The 12,189-nt window shown below is 43.4% G+C and overlaps 1 protein-coding gene across 1 annotated transcript in view; it reads right to left on the reverse strand.

Moving 5' to 3' along the window:
- Positions 1-8,678: 8,678 nt before the first annotated feature.
- LOC147112876 (peptidase M20 domain-containing protein 2-like) overlaps positions 8,679-12,189 on the reverse strand; it is a 214,112-nt gene continuing 210,601 nt past the window's right edge. The window contains exon 7 of the mRNA XM_085997642.1: positions 8,679-9,866. Coding sequence (XP_085853768.1) covers positions 9,730-9,866 — 137 coding nt within the window. The 3' untranslated portion in view covers positions 8,679-9,729. The remainder of the gene's footprint in view (positions 9,867-12,189) is intronic.

Below are 12,189 nucleotides of genomic sequence, written 5' to 3' on the forward strand. Positions count from 1 at the left end.
TACCCTGGGTTCTCCTGGGATTGCGTACCGTGCCCAAAGAGGACCTCCGCGCCTCTGCGGCCGAGATGGTCTACGGCCAACCGCTCAGAGTACCAGGCGACTTCCTCCCCCTGACAACGGAGCCGTGGTCGGCTGCCAGACAGTTTTCCCTGCACCAGGACGCGGCCCAGCAATTCCGTCCAGTGCCCACTTCGCAACACGGCCTGCAGCCGTCCTACGTGCCTCGAGACTTACGACATGCGGAGTTCGTCTTCGTGCGCCGGGACGTGCAAAGAGGCCCGCTGCAGGCACCATACACCGGCCCGTTCCCAGTATTGGAGACGGGGGACAAAGCTTTTCTTATCGATGTCGGCGGGAAGCCGGACCTTATTTCAGTAGACCGCCTCAAACCGGCGCACCTGGACCTTAGCTTCCCTTTTTGGCCGGCTCTTCCCCCACGGCGGGGCAGACCTCCCGCGTTGGCGGCGGCCCCACAAGAGGACCAAGACACGCCAGAACCTTACTTTCCGGCCGCCGCCCCACCTTCGCCGGCAGCCCGTCCAGCCAGCCCACCGGCAGACCAGCCGCCAGACCAGCCGACGAACCAACCGGCCGACCTCCCAGACAGCCCTCCTCACACGCCAGATGGCTACTACAGCCGCTACGGCCGCTTGGTCAAACCTCCGCAGAGACTGACATTTACAGTTAACGAGGATTCTAGGGGGGCGTATGTGGCATTGCCACATTGGGGAAACACTGTGTGTATGTAGATAAACCTGTATAATCCCCTTTTAACTGCTGTATTCCCCTCCCCCCGCAAGACAGTTGCAAGCTGAGAGGAATAAGGCACGTTCAGACTTGCCTGCTGCTGATAGAAGGAAAACCAATCAGGTTCCAGCAGGTGACCAATCCGTGAGTCATCACAGGTTCGCGGGCTTCATGAATTCAGTACTGTATTGTGAGAGTTGGAGTAAAGACCTATTTCTTGTAGCTCGCTGTGTTGCCTATTTCTTTACGCGGGAGACCGTAGTCCCCCACACCCTTAATATTCAAAAATCTATTGATCTCGGTCTTGAATATAGTCAATGACTCAGCCTCCACAGCCCTCTGGGGTAGAGAATTCCAAAGATTCACCACCCTCTGAGTGAAGAAATTTCTCCTCATCGCAGCCCTAAATGGCTGATACATTATTCTGAGACTGTGACCAGTAATTCTTGACTCCCCAGCCAGGGGAAACAACCTCCCTGCATCTACCCTCTCAAGTCCTGTAATAATTGTGTACATTTCAATGAGATCACCTCTCATTCTTCTAAATTCTAGAGAATATAGGCCTAGTCTACTCAATCTCTCCTCATTGGACAATCCCCCCATCCCAGGAACCAGTCTGGTGAACCTTCGTTGCACTCCCTCTGTGGCAAGTATATCCTTCCTTAGGTAAGGAGACCAAAACTGTACACAGTACTCCAGGTGTGGTCTCACCAGGGCCCTATATAATTGCAGTAAGACGTCTTTACTCTTGTACTCAAATCCTCTTGTAATAAAGGCCAACATACCATTTGCTTTCCTAATTGCTTGCTGTACCTGCATGTTAACTTTCAGTGATTCGTGTACAAGGATACCCAGGTCCCTCTGAACACCAACATTTCTCAATCTCTCACCATTTAAAAAATACTCTGCTTTTCTATTTTTCCTTCCAAAGTGGATAACTTCAGATTTCTCCACATTATATTCTATTTGCCATGTTCTTGCCCACTCACTTAGCCTGTCTATATCCCCTTGAAACCTCCTTGTATCCTCCTCACAACTTACATTCCCACCCAGCTTTGTATCATCAGCAAACTTGGATATATTGTATTTGGTTCCCTTACCCAAATCATTGATGTAGATTGTGAATAGCTGAGGCCCAAGCACTGATCCTTGTGGTACCCCACTAGTTACAGCCTGCCAGCCCAAAAATGACCCGTTTATTCCTACTCTCTGTTTTCTGTCCGTTACCCAATCCTCAATCCATGCTAATATATTACCCCCAATCCCATGAGCCCTAATTTTGTTTAATAACCTCTTGTGTGGCACCTTATCGAATGCCTTCTGAAAATCCAAATACACCACATCCACTGGTTCCCCCTTATCTATTCTGCTAGTTACAACCTCAAAAAATTCGTCAAGCACGATTTCCCTTTCATAAATCTGTGTTGATTCTGCCCAATCCTATTATTATTTTCTAAGTGCCCTGTTACCACGTCCTTAATAACAGATTCTAGCATTTTCCCTACTACTGATGTCAGACTAATTGGTCTGTAGTTCCCCGTTTTCTCTCTCCCTCCTTTCTTAAATAGTGGGGTTATATTTGCTAACTTCCAATTCGCGGGAACCATTCTGGAATCTATGGAATTTTGGAAAATGACAACTAATGCATCCATTATCTCTATAGCCACCTCTTTCAAAACCCTAGGATGTAGGCCATCAACTCCAGGAGATTTATCGGCTTTCACCCATTAATTTCTCCAGTACTATTTTTTTACTAATACTAATTTATTTCAGTTTCTCATTCTCGCTAGAGCCTTGGTTCTCCACTATTTCTGGGAAGTTTTTTGCCTCTTCTTCTGTGAAGACAGACACAAAGGCCGTGATTTTTTCATTGGAGGTGGGTTGGGTGCGGGTCAGGTGCTTTCTGGCTTCCAGCCCCACCCCCAACTGCATCCGGCCCACAGGCTTGATTTTACGTTGATTGATGTAGCTTTTAAAAGCTCTTTAGAATAATTTGTCCGTGACTACACAAACCACTCTGGGTCCAGGTATATTGTGTATCAGTAAAATAGGTTTATTAAGCATTAAACATCCAGTACAAAGAAGTAATACTTAACAAGAAGATAGTTGCAGTCTGTTCATTGAACCCCGGTGTTCCTTCTGAGTGACTGTGGCGCGGCCTCTTTATTCTCTTGCTGTGTGCTGTTGACTGAAGCTTCTCATCCTCTGGTTTTGCACTGCTTTCGGCGTTCAATATCTGTATTTTTATCCCCTTTTTCTCCCTTTTGCCTATGTGGCAGTTAGTAAGCAAGCTATCCTTATCTGAGAACAACCTTCACACTAAATTCTCACAGATGTGTATTTGCTTTTTAATCAGCTCATTGTTTAGTCGGTTCTGCACTTTTGAGAAGACAGGGAAGTGGTGACTGTCCCCAGCCCCCTATCTTCTTTTTCAATGTTGCTGAATTTCTTGTTCCCCACTATCTCGTTTACTTAAGACCCATTTTACAGAATTACCTCAATTTCTAAGAGTTTAGGCAGGATGGCATATTTCACCATTTTATACAGGCTTTTTAGGTTTTTAACATACAATTTCACATATTATAGTTATTTAATAATGGTTACAAAATCTTAACAATGTTTACTAAATCCTACAGGTACACTCTATCCTACATTGACCTTGTTAAGCCCGCCCTGCGGGCTTGCTGGCCAATTAAGAGGAAGCCGGTCAGATGACGTTATTTGATGACGCGTCATCGGCCGGTTTTCTTAAAGGGACCATGCACAATTTTTTTTGACAGCTGATTTTTCAGTGTTTGACAGCATTGAGGTGCTGCAAGCACTGACAATCACTGTACAAAGGTGAGCTCTTACATCCAGGCTCTCCAATGACTCCCTCCATAGGCTGGAATAGATGGCAGCTGCAGGTGAGGTGACAGAAGTGATCTGTCACTGGTGAGAGAGGTTCTCCCAATGAGCTGCCACTGGACATGGATTTCAAAACTTGTTACCTAAAGAAATGTGCAAATGCATTAAAAATGAATTTCCCAACAGTTTCTTACCTCTGAGGCGCACCAGTGCACCATTGGATCCTTCACACCACTTCTGCAGCTGTCATCAATCCAGAAACATTACAGCAGACTCACAACATGCCACACTTACCTGGCATGGTGTCCAGACATCGGGAAACCTGAGGCAGAAGTGGCAAAATTTAAAAATAGCCCATCAACTACTATCAACTACCTATTAATAGGCAGATAATTGGCTTTAATCCTCTTCCTGCTACTAGGTGTTAGGTCCATGCGCAAATCGGGGACCCGACACTTGGGGAAATTGTTTGGAGGCGGGTTGACGGTGGGATCGCAACCTGCCATCAATCTAAGCAATTTTAACCTTTGACCCGCCTCCAATCCCGCCCTCTCAGTGCTGATAAAATCGCGCCAAAGTATTTGTTTAATTTCTCCGCCATTTCCTTATTCCCCATTATAATTTCTCTTGTCTCGGCCTGTAAGGGACCCACATTTAATTTCGATAACCTTTGCCTTTTTACATACCAATAGAAGCTTTTACAGTCTGTTTTTATGTCTCTTGCTAGTTTTCTCTCATATTCTATTTTCCCTTTCTTTATCACTTTCTTGGTCCTTCTTTGCTGAATTCTAAAATCCTCAAGCTTACTACTCTTTTTGGCAACATTAGAAGCCTCTTCCTTTGATCTAATACTATCTTTAACTGCTCTTGTTAGCCACGGTTGGACCACTTTTCTTGTGGGGTTTTTGTGCCTTAAAGGAATGTATATTTGTTGTAAATGATGTATTAATTCTTTAAATGCTAGCCATTGCTTGTCTACCATCATACCTTTTAATGTAGTTTCCCAATCTACCTTGGTCAACTCACCCCTCATACCTACATAGTTTGCTTTGTTTAGATTTAAGACCCTAGCGTCAGATTTAACTAAATCACTTTCAAACCCAATATAAAATTCTATCATATTATGGTCACATATCCCTAAAGGCCCCTTTACTACACGGTTATTAATTAACCCTTTCTTATTGCACAATACTAGATCTAAAATAGCCTGTTCCCTAGTTGGTTCCTCAACATACTGATCTAGAAAACTATCTTGCATACATTCCATGAATGCGTCCTCCACACTATTACTGCAAATTTGGTTTGCCCAGTCTATATGTAGATTAAAATCCCCATGATTACTGCATTACCCTTGTTACATGTGCCTCTAATTTCCTGATTTATACTCTGCCCTACATTACAACTACTGTTTGGGAGCCTATAAACAACTCCCACCAATGTTTTCTGTCCCTTGCTGTTTCTTAGCTCCCCCCAAACTGATTCTACTTCTTGATTTTCAGAGCTAAGATCCTTTCTATCCACTGTCTTTATCACATCCTTTATTATCAGGGCTACCCCTCCTCCTTTTCCATTTTGCCTATTTCTTCTAAAAGTTAAGTATTCTGGAATATTTAGTTCCCAACCTTGGCCACTTTGCAACCGCATCTTCGTTATGGGTATTAGATCAAACCTGTTAATTTCTATCTGTGCTATTAATTCATCTATTTTGTTGCAAATGCTTCGCGCATTCGATATGGTGTCTTTAGCTTTGACTTATTTCTATTTTTCCCTGATGTCACCTTAGTCACTGATGCCTTATTACCTTTATTACTCTCAATCCCTTCCTGACCCACTCTGCTTATTTTTACCCAAAACTCAACTGACATTTCTCTCACTGCTTTTCAATTTACTCTTTCCTGAATCCTCCCACCCACCTCCCCCACCCCACTTCATTAGTTTAAAGCCCTGTCTACTGCCCTAGTTATTCGGTTCACCAGGACACTGGTCCCAGCCCCATTTAAGTGGAACCCGTTCCAACGGGACAGCTCCCTCTTTCCCCAGTACTGGTGCCAGTGCCCCATGAACCAAAACCCCTTCCTCCCATACGACTCTTTGAGCCACGCATTTAAACCTCTAATCGGTTTGTCCCTATGCCAATTTGTGCCACAGCAGAACCTCATTCCTAGTTCTACCTATGTCGTTGGTTCCTACGTGGACCACGACAACTGGATCCTCCCCCTCCTACTCCAAGTACTTCTCCAGCCATGAGGAGATGTCTTCAACCCTGGCACCGGGCAGGCAACACAACCTTCGAAACTCTTGGTCGCAGCTGCAGAGAACAGTATCAATCCCCCTGAGTATACTGTTCCCTACCACAACTACATTCCCTTTCACTCCCACTTGAATGGCCTCCTGCACCATGGTGCATGGTCAGCTTGCTCATCCACACAGGCAGCAAGAACTTCATACCTGTTGGACAAGGGCAAAGGCTGAGGCTCCTCCAGCACTGCACCTGGGGTCCCCTTACCTGCCTGAGTTGCTCACACTTGCCTGTCCCTGACCACTAACCAGACCTGTACCACTACTTAACCTAAGGGGTGTGACTGCCTCCTGGATCAAAGTGTCCAGGTAAATCTCCCCATCCCTGATGCCCTGCAATGTCTGCATCTCAGACTCCAGCTGAAAAACTCTGAGCTGAAGTTCCTCAAGATGCAGGCACTTACTGCAAACGTGGTTGTCCAGGATCACATTGTTCTCCACAAACTCCCACATGCTGCAGTTGCTGCACACCACCTGCACTGCCATCCCGAAATGACCTTGTTTTATTTAATTAAATTTGTATTTAGGGAACTTAGTTTACAGTGTACTTTCTTGACTACTTATTTGATCTAGATTAAGTTAAGGGTAATGAAATTAAATATCTACCTTAACACAAAGCACTACAAATAGTGTAGACAAAAAGCAGCAACTCCTTCCCCCTCTTCTCCGTAATTCCCACTCTTTCCAAATAATGCTCTATTCAAGTCCACTCCGTTTAATCCTGCTCTGTGCAGACTCACCAGCAAAACTCCAGTGGAATGGAGCAGAAACTTCAAGAATTGTTCACTCAGCACTTCCATCATTTTCTGCCAGAAGTAATGTTGGGTGTATAATACGACCACCAAAATATGGATGGACGTATTATAATTACACGCAGATTACAGGAATAAGTCATGCAGGTTTTTCTCCATCATTTGTGCCCTAGAAACACTGTGCACACGGGATGCCTGTTTTATTCAAGCATCCAGCATTGCTAAGTGTGGAGGATGTTTCATAGATGAGCCAGAACATTTTTGCAGCTTAATAACAGCAAGACTGAAACCCTCCTGTTCAATCCCTGCCAGAAACTCCATAACTTAGCCCTGATCTCATCACCCTTCCTAGATTCCCACTCAATTCAACCTGATGATGCATAATCATACTACTCGTGAACTTCAAACCCCACATCTAGTCCATCACCAAGGCTACTCACTTTCCCCTCTGAAATTTTGCCTGTCTCTATCCCTTCCTCAATCCCATTGCTGCTGAAACCTTCATTCATACTGTTGTTACCTCTGGACTAATCTTTCCCAATGCTCTCCTTGCTGGGCTTTCAAGCTTCACCCTACATAAAGCCCAAGTCATTCAGAACTCGGCTGCACATATCCCATCCTGCACTCACCTATCAGCTCTATTTCCTCCAAGTCCTTCATTTATTTTGATAATTATTATACTATTACATGCCAACAGCACAGTGCTGCCCTCTATTGGTTTCTAGTGAGCTTGTAATGAATGTTCCAGAGTTTCTTGCAACATTTAACATAATATTGCGAAACAACAAATGGAACTGACCTTGTACCTTATAGAATAAAATTCCAATTGTCAGTTTCCTTTTTTAAATCTGTAAGTCACAGTAATCATGAATTATCTAGTACCTGCCCAGAATTGCTGCACATTCATCCTTAATCCTGTAATGTATACATCTCACAGTAGAGAATGTAGAATAATGTATAAATAGTACAGGGAACACACTAGTGGTGGAAGCAGAAAATTGTGCGCATGGTACCTTTAATATGAAATTTAGTGTTGGAACAATTAAAGGTGAATGTCAGAATTTTTAAAAATTGGTTCTTGGGATATGGGCAATGCAGGAAATGCCATATTTATTACCCATATCTAGTTGCCCTGGAAGGGAACCGCTGTAGACCGTGTAGTGATGGTGTTCCCACGATGCTGTTAGGTAGGGAATTCCAGGATTCTGACCCAGCAGTAATGAATAAACAGCAATAAACGTTCAAGCCAGAATGGAGTGTAAATTGTAGAGGACGGCGTTCCCACAACACTGCTCCTCATTCTTTTATGGTGGTAGAGGTCGCAGGAAAGAGGGGTACAATTTAAGTAACCTTGGCGAGTTGATGCAGTGCATCCTGTCGATCGTACATACTGCAGCAATCGTGCACCTGTGGTGGAGGGGCAACACCACAATTATACCACTCGGCTGTCTTGCTCAAATAACTCCAGATGTGCAAGATACCATGCAGGATCAGGCAACAACTTGGGGAAACCTGCTCTGTAATAAAATGCAGGCTTTCTCATTCACTAGCTGGTGTTCATGAGGAAATTGATGAATGAGTTCTTCTCGTCAAAGAAGGTATCTGCTACCTGTTGAAATATCAGTGCACTGAAGGTTGAGAGATTTAGGAGATCCTGAGTTGCGTGAAAGAAACCAGTGGCATAAACTTGCCACGTTGATGGCCACTTGCAGAGCTGTCCCTGTTCTGGAACTGGTCTGAAGTTCCGACTCCAGGATGCTGCATATTTTTGTCTCTGTCTTCCTTCAGAGTCATAGCTTTCTTAGGCCAATCTCTTCTGACGTGTCACAGTAGGTAGTCTGTACACAAAGATGGGTGGGTGAAGGCAGCTACAGCTTGACTATTTAAGGTGTAAACAGAACTCCTCATGCCTGATCAGATCTTCCTCTTCCAGAACCAGCAACTATAGTGGTGAACTCAATGGGTGAACCATAATCAAAACTGTAGTACCACATTACATTGTAGTTGTTAAGCATCCACAGATGACACATAGGGTCCAAAGTGAGAAATTTTATTGATACAAATATCATAATTTTCTTGTAAATTTTGCAACTTTTTAGTCTTTATTATGCTCCAAAGCTTATTGCCGGTACCAACTATCAGTGCCAAGTTTCTCACCTCAGTGAGAAGTTGAAATAGTAACCTAAAAGCATTGCAAAACAATATGAGTGATTTCTTGGATTCCTTTTATAAAAAATATTGGTAGTTGTTTGCTGACTGGCTAGCTTTGATTGGTAGTGTTTGAATTTGGTGATTTTCATTCATGTGCCCATTGGTATGTTTCCTACTTGTTCAGTTATGACTGGTTGCTTGAATATGCCATTTAATGAATATGAAAATTGAGCCAATCAGTTGTAATAAATTTGCAAGTATGACAGAGGTGTGTTTGACAAAATGCATGCTAGCCTCAAAGCTGATCATACACAACTATATATTTATTCTTTTCAAATAGTAAGCAAAAATAATTCTGTCTGTATATGTTAAATTACAGGTGTAAAAGACAAATATCTTGAACACATTCTTTCTAGAATTAATGTTGAAGCATAGCTCGGTTGAGACCGAGTACAGTTGGCTACTGATTTCTATAAATGAGGATTTTATTTTTCTTCTTAGTGACATTGAAACTACAAACCCATTCTATACCAAACCAATTTTTTCAGGTTGCAGTAAATTGGGTTGTAAAATTATACCACATAATAGATTTCCCAAGTAAGATTAAAAACATCCAAGATGTTTAACACTGGGCTGCAGAAATTCTAAATTATATTTCAATATATTAAGCAGACTAAGAGTATATAGCTACATTACAGAACTTGACTTGCTTTTGCAGGTGACTATGTTAAGCAATGTAACTGCAAAATAAACTACCAACCTATTCTGGCAGTTTTACCTAGGTCATAAGACAGTGATCGTTTGTTGTGATGGATTGTAAACCAATCATCAATAGTGCACAGTAATTTTTTTTTTAAAAACAGTCAATCACTATTATTTAGTGACATCCATTTCAATCTCCACTGCAAGAGACTTGTATTGTTCCAACTCTGTCTCATTCTTCCTGTAACTTAACCTTTTTAAAATCTTCCTTCATCTGCTGCAACAGATCTGGGTTTAACACAACATCCAGCGCAGTCATTGCCAAGGCCTTTGCTGTTCGCAATGTATAATACTGTGCTTCTTTAGATCCTGCAACAACAGCATATTATGAAGTGAGCACAACAAATGCAAGACAATCTTATTCATTAAATAGTCATTTAAACTAGTTTCTACCTGGACTACTATACAGACACAGAAAAGTTTCTTTTCATGAAACATTGTTTACAATTATACATCCCGGAACCACGTTTCAATAATAATGGTTAGTTAATTCAGCCAACCCCTCAAGCCCCACCCTACTACATTCATGCAATAACAGTGTTGTCTATTTGAAGGTTTACAACATTTGGCTGTACTTTCCCTCCCCTTTCTGGTTTATTCTGTATTTAAATAGTAAATAGACAAAATCGGCTTTAGAACCACATCTTGGTGACTCGGAGTCTAATGATAAAGTTCTAACCTCGTGTCGATGTGACCTGAGGGATGCATTACTAATTGTCACAGCTGAATATAGAATTTTGAAGAACATGTCACTTTGAAGTAAAATTGGAGACATTTATTTTGAAGTTAGTAGTTACTTTGGTGGGATACAGCAGAGTTGATTGCAAATGACTGAAGGCTGGAAATCCCTTCATGAGGGATAAAGCAATTACAGAGAGGAGTAAGGCTTCTAGGCAGTCATATTAAAATATCCTCAGGCCTCTATCCATTATGTGCAAAATTTTCTTGGCTCTTCACTTTTGGAATGGATAACGTTTTGCTCTGACATATTCTGATGACATACACCTCAAAAAACTGCGCCTTTGCTATGGTCTTCCTCATTTTCCAATGGAAAGCCAACTTCCACATATTGTGGGATATTACTAATCATCCATACTATGGGTGAGGGAAAATCACCTGGGGATACTTCCCTTTTAGGAAGCTCCATTCTTTAGGTGACCTTCCTGCAGACTCACTAGCTCTTGCTCCAGAGGAAGCAGCATAAGTGACTGTTCAGTGTTTCTGTGCCATCAGTTAAAGGAATTCTCACCAGGAACAATTTCTGCATGGAGACTGAACTTCAAAATTGAAAAGACCATGCAGCATGAGGGGAAGGGGAACTATAGGGACTTTCTGAATGGATGTTTTAAGATGAAAGTTAAAGTACTTCTAAAACATTTTTGGTAAAGCTTTTTCAAAAAAAAAATAAGATACTAACCTCGATGAGCATATTTTTAGGTTGAGGCAATGTGGTTTTTAGCTTGAGGCAATAGCTGCCAGATCCCTGAGCTGAGAATGGTTAGTCCCACCCACACACACACCGATAGGTCAACCATCAGGTGACTGAACTGTAGGATTGGTCAATCATCATGGCACAGGATTGGTCGACCTTGACGTCAGTCAATGATAATGAGTGGATAATGAGTGGAATTTTGAAGGTTTTTTGTATAATGTGCGAACAATTTTTGTCCGACCAAAAAGTAAATACACCTACAAGAGTCCCCTAATGATGAGCTTTCTTTTGATATAACATATGTGTAGGTACGCTCTATAACTTTTGATTGTATAGCCGGACAGACACAGAGAGACAGAGAGACATCTATATATATAAAAATCGGTACTTCTGTCTGTCTGTCTGTCTGTCTGTCATTCTGTCTGTCATCGCCTGTGCGTCTGTCGGGCTATGTGCTCGAAAGTTACAGGGCGTACCTACGCGCGCGTTACCTCCAAAGAAAGCTTACGCTTCCGAGACGGTTTTAAACGTAATAACGTTTCGGCCGGGCTAAAATCGCGCCCGCGGTATCCCAAAAACCTTCAACGTTCCGCTCATTAGCATCTCATTATCCACTCATTAGCGACAGAGTGACCTCGAGCTCGACCAATCGTACGCCGGGTTGCTGGCGTGTGCCACCAGGCCAATCGGTGCGTGTGTGGCCGGACCTTATCATTCTGAACCGAGGTGAGTCGCCGCCATCTTGATTCCAAACTTTTCCTTTCTTTTTCCCCGCTTTCTGCGTCTTTAAAAAAAACGTTGCTTTTAAAACACATATTGTTTTTAAAAAAATGATTTAGAAAGTAATTAACTTATCTAATCTCATTAATTTTCCTACCTTTCCCCGTTTTTCCAGGTAGGCCTAGAAGCCTCGGCGTCTCCTCCGCACCCACGCCCGAGCTAGGCACCTCCCGGCCCCACTCGAAGGCTGGAGGGCCGAGCCTCAGCCCAGCGCCGCTAGGGTGCGCGCGCAGCAGGAGCTGAGACGCGGCGTCTCTCTCTGGCTCGGCCAGGGGGCGGGGCTTGCTGAGCGTCGACGGTTACCCTGGCAACCGGCCCCACTGGCCGAGCCAGAGAGAGACGCCGCGTCTCAGCTCCTGTTGCGCGCGCAATCTGCGGTCTTCACCTCCGGGGGGGGGGGCGCCGCCGCGACCCTCGGGG

This window comes from Somniosus microcephalus, chromosome 9 (assembly GCF_052327205.1).
Source record: "Somniosus microcephalus isolate GS21.2 chromosome 9, FLI_Smic_1.0, whole genome shotgun sequence".
NCBI classification, from domain to species: Eukaryota; Metazoa; Chordata; class Chondrichthyes; order Squaliformes; family Somniosidae; genus Somniosus; species Somniosus microcephalus.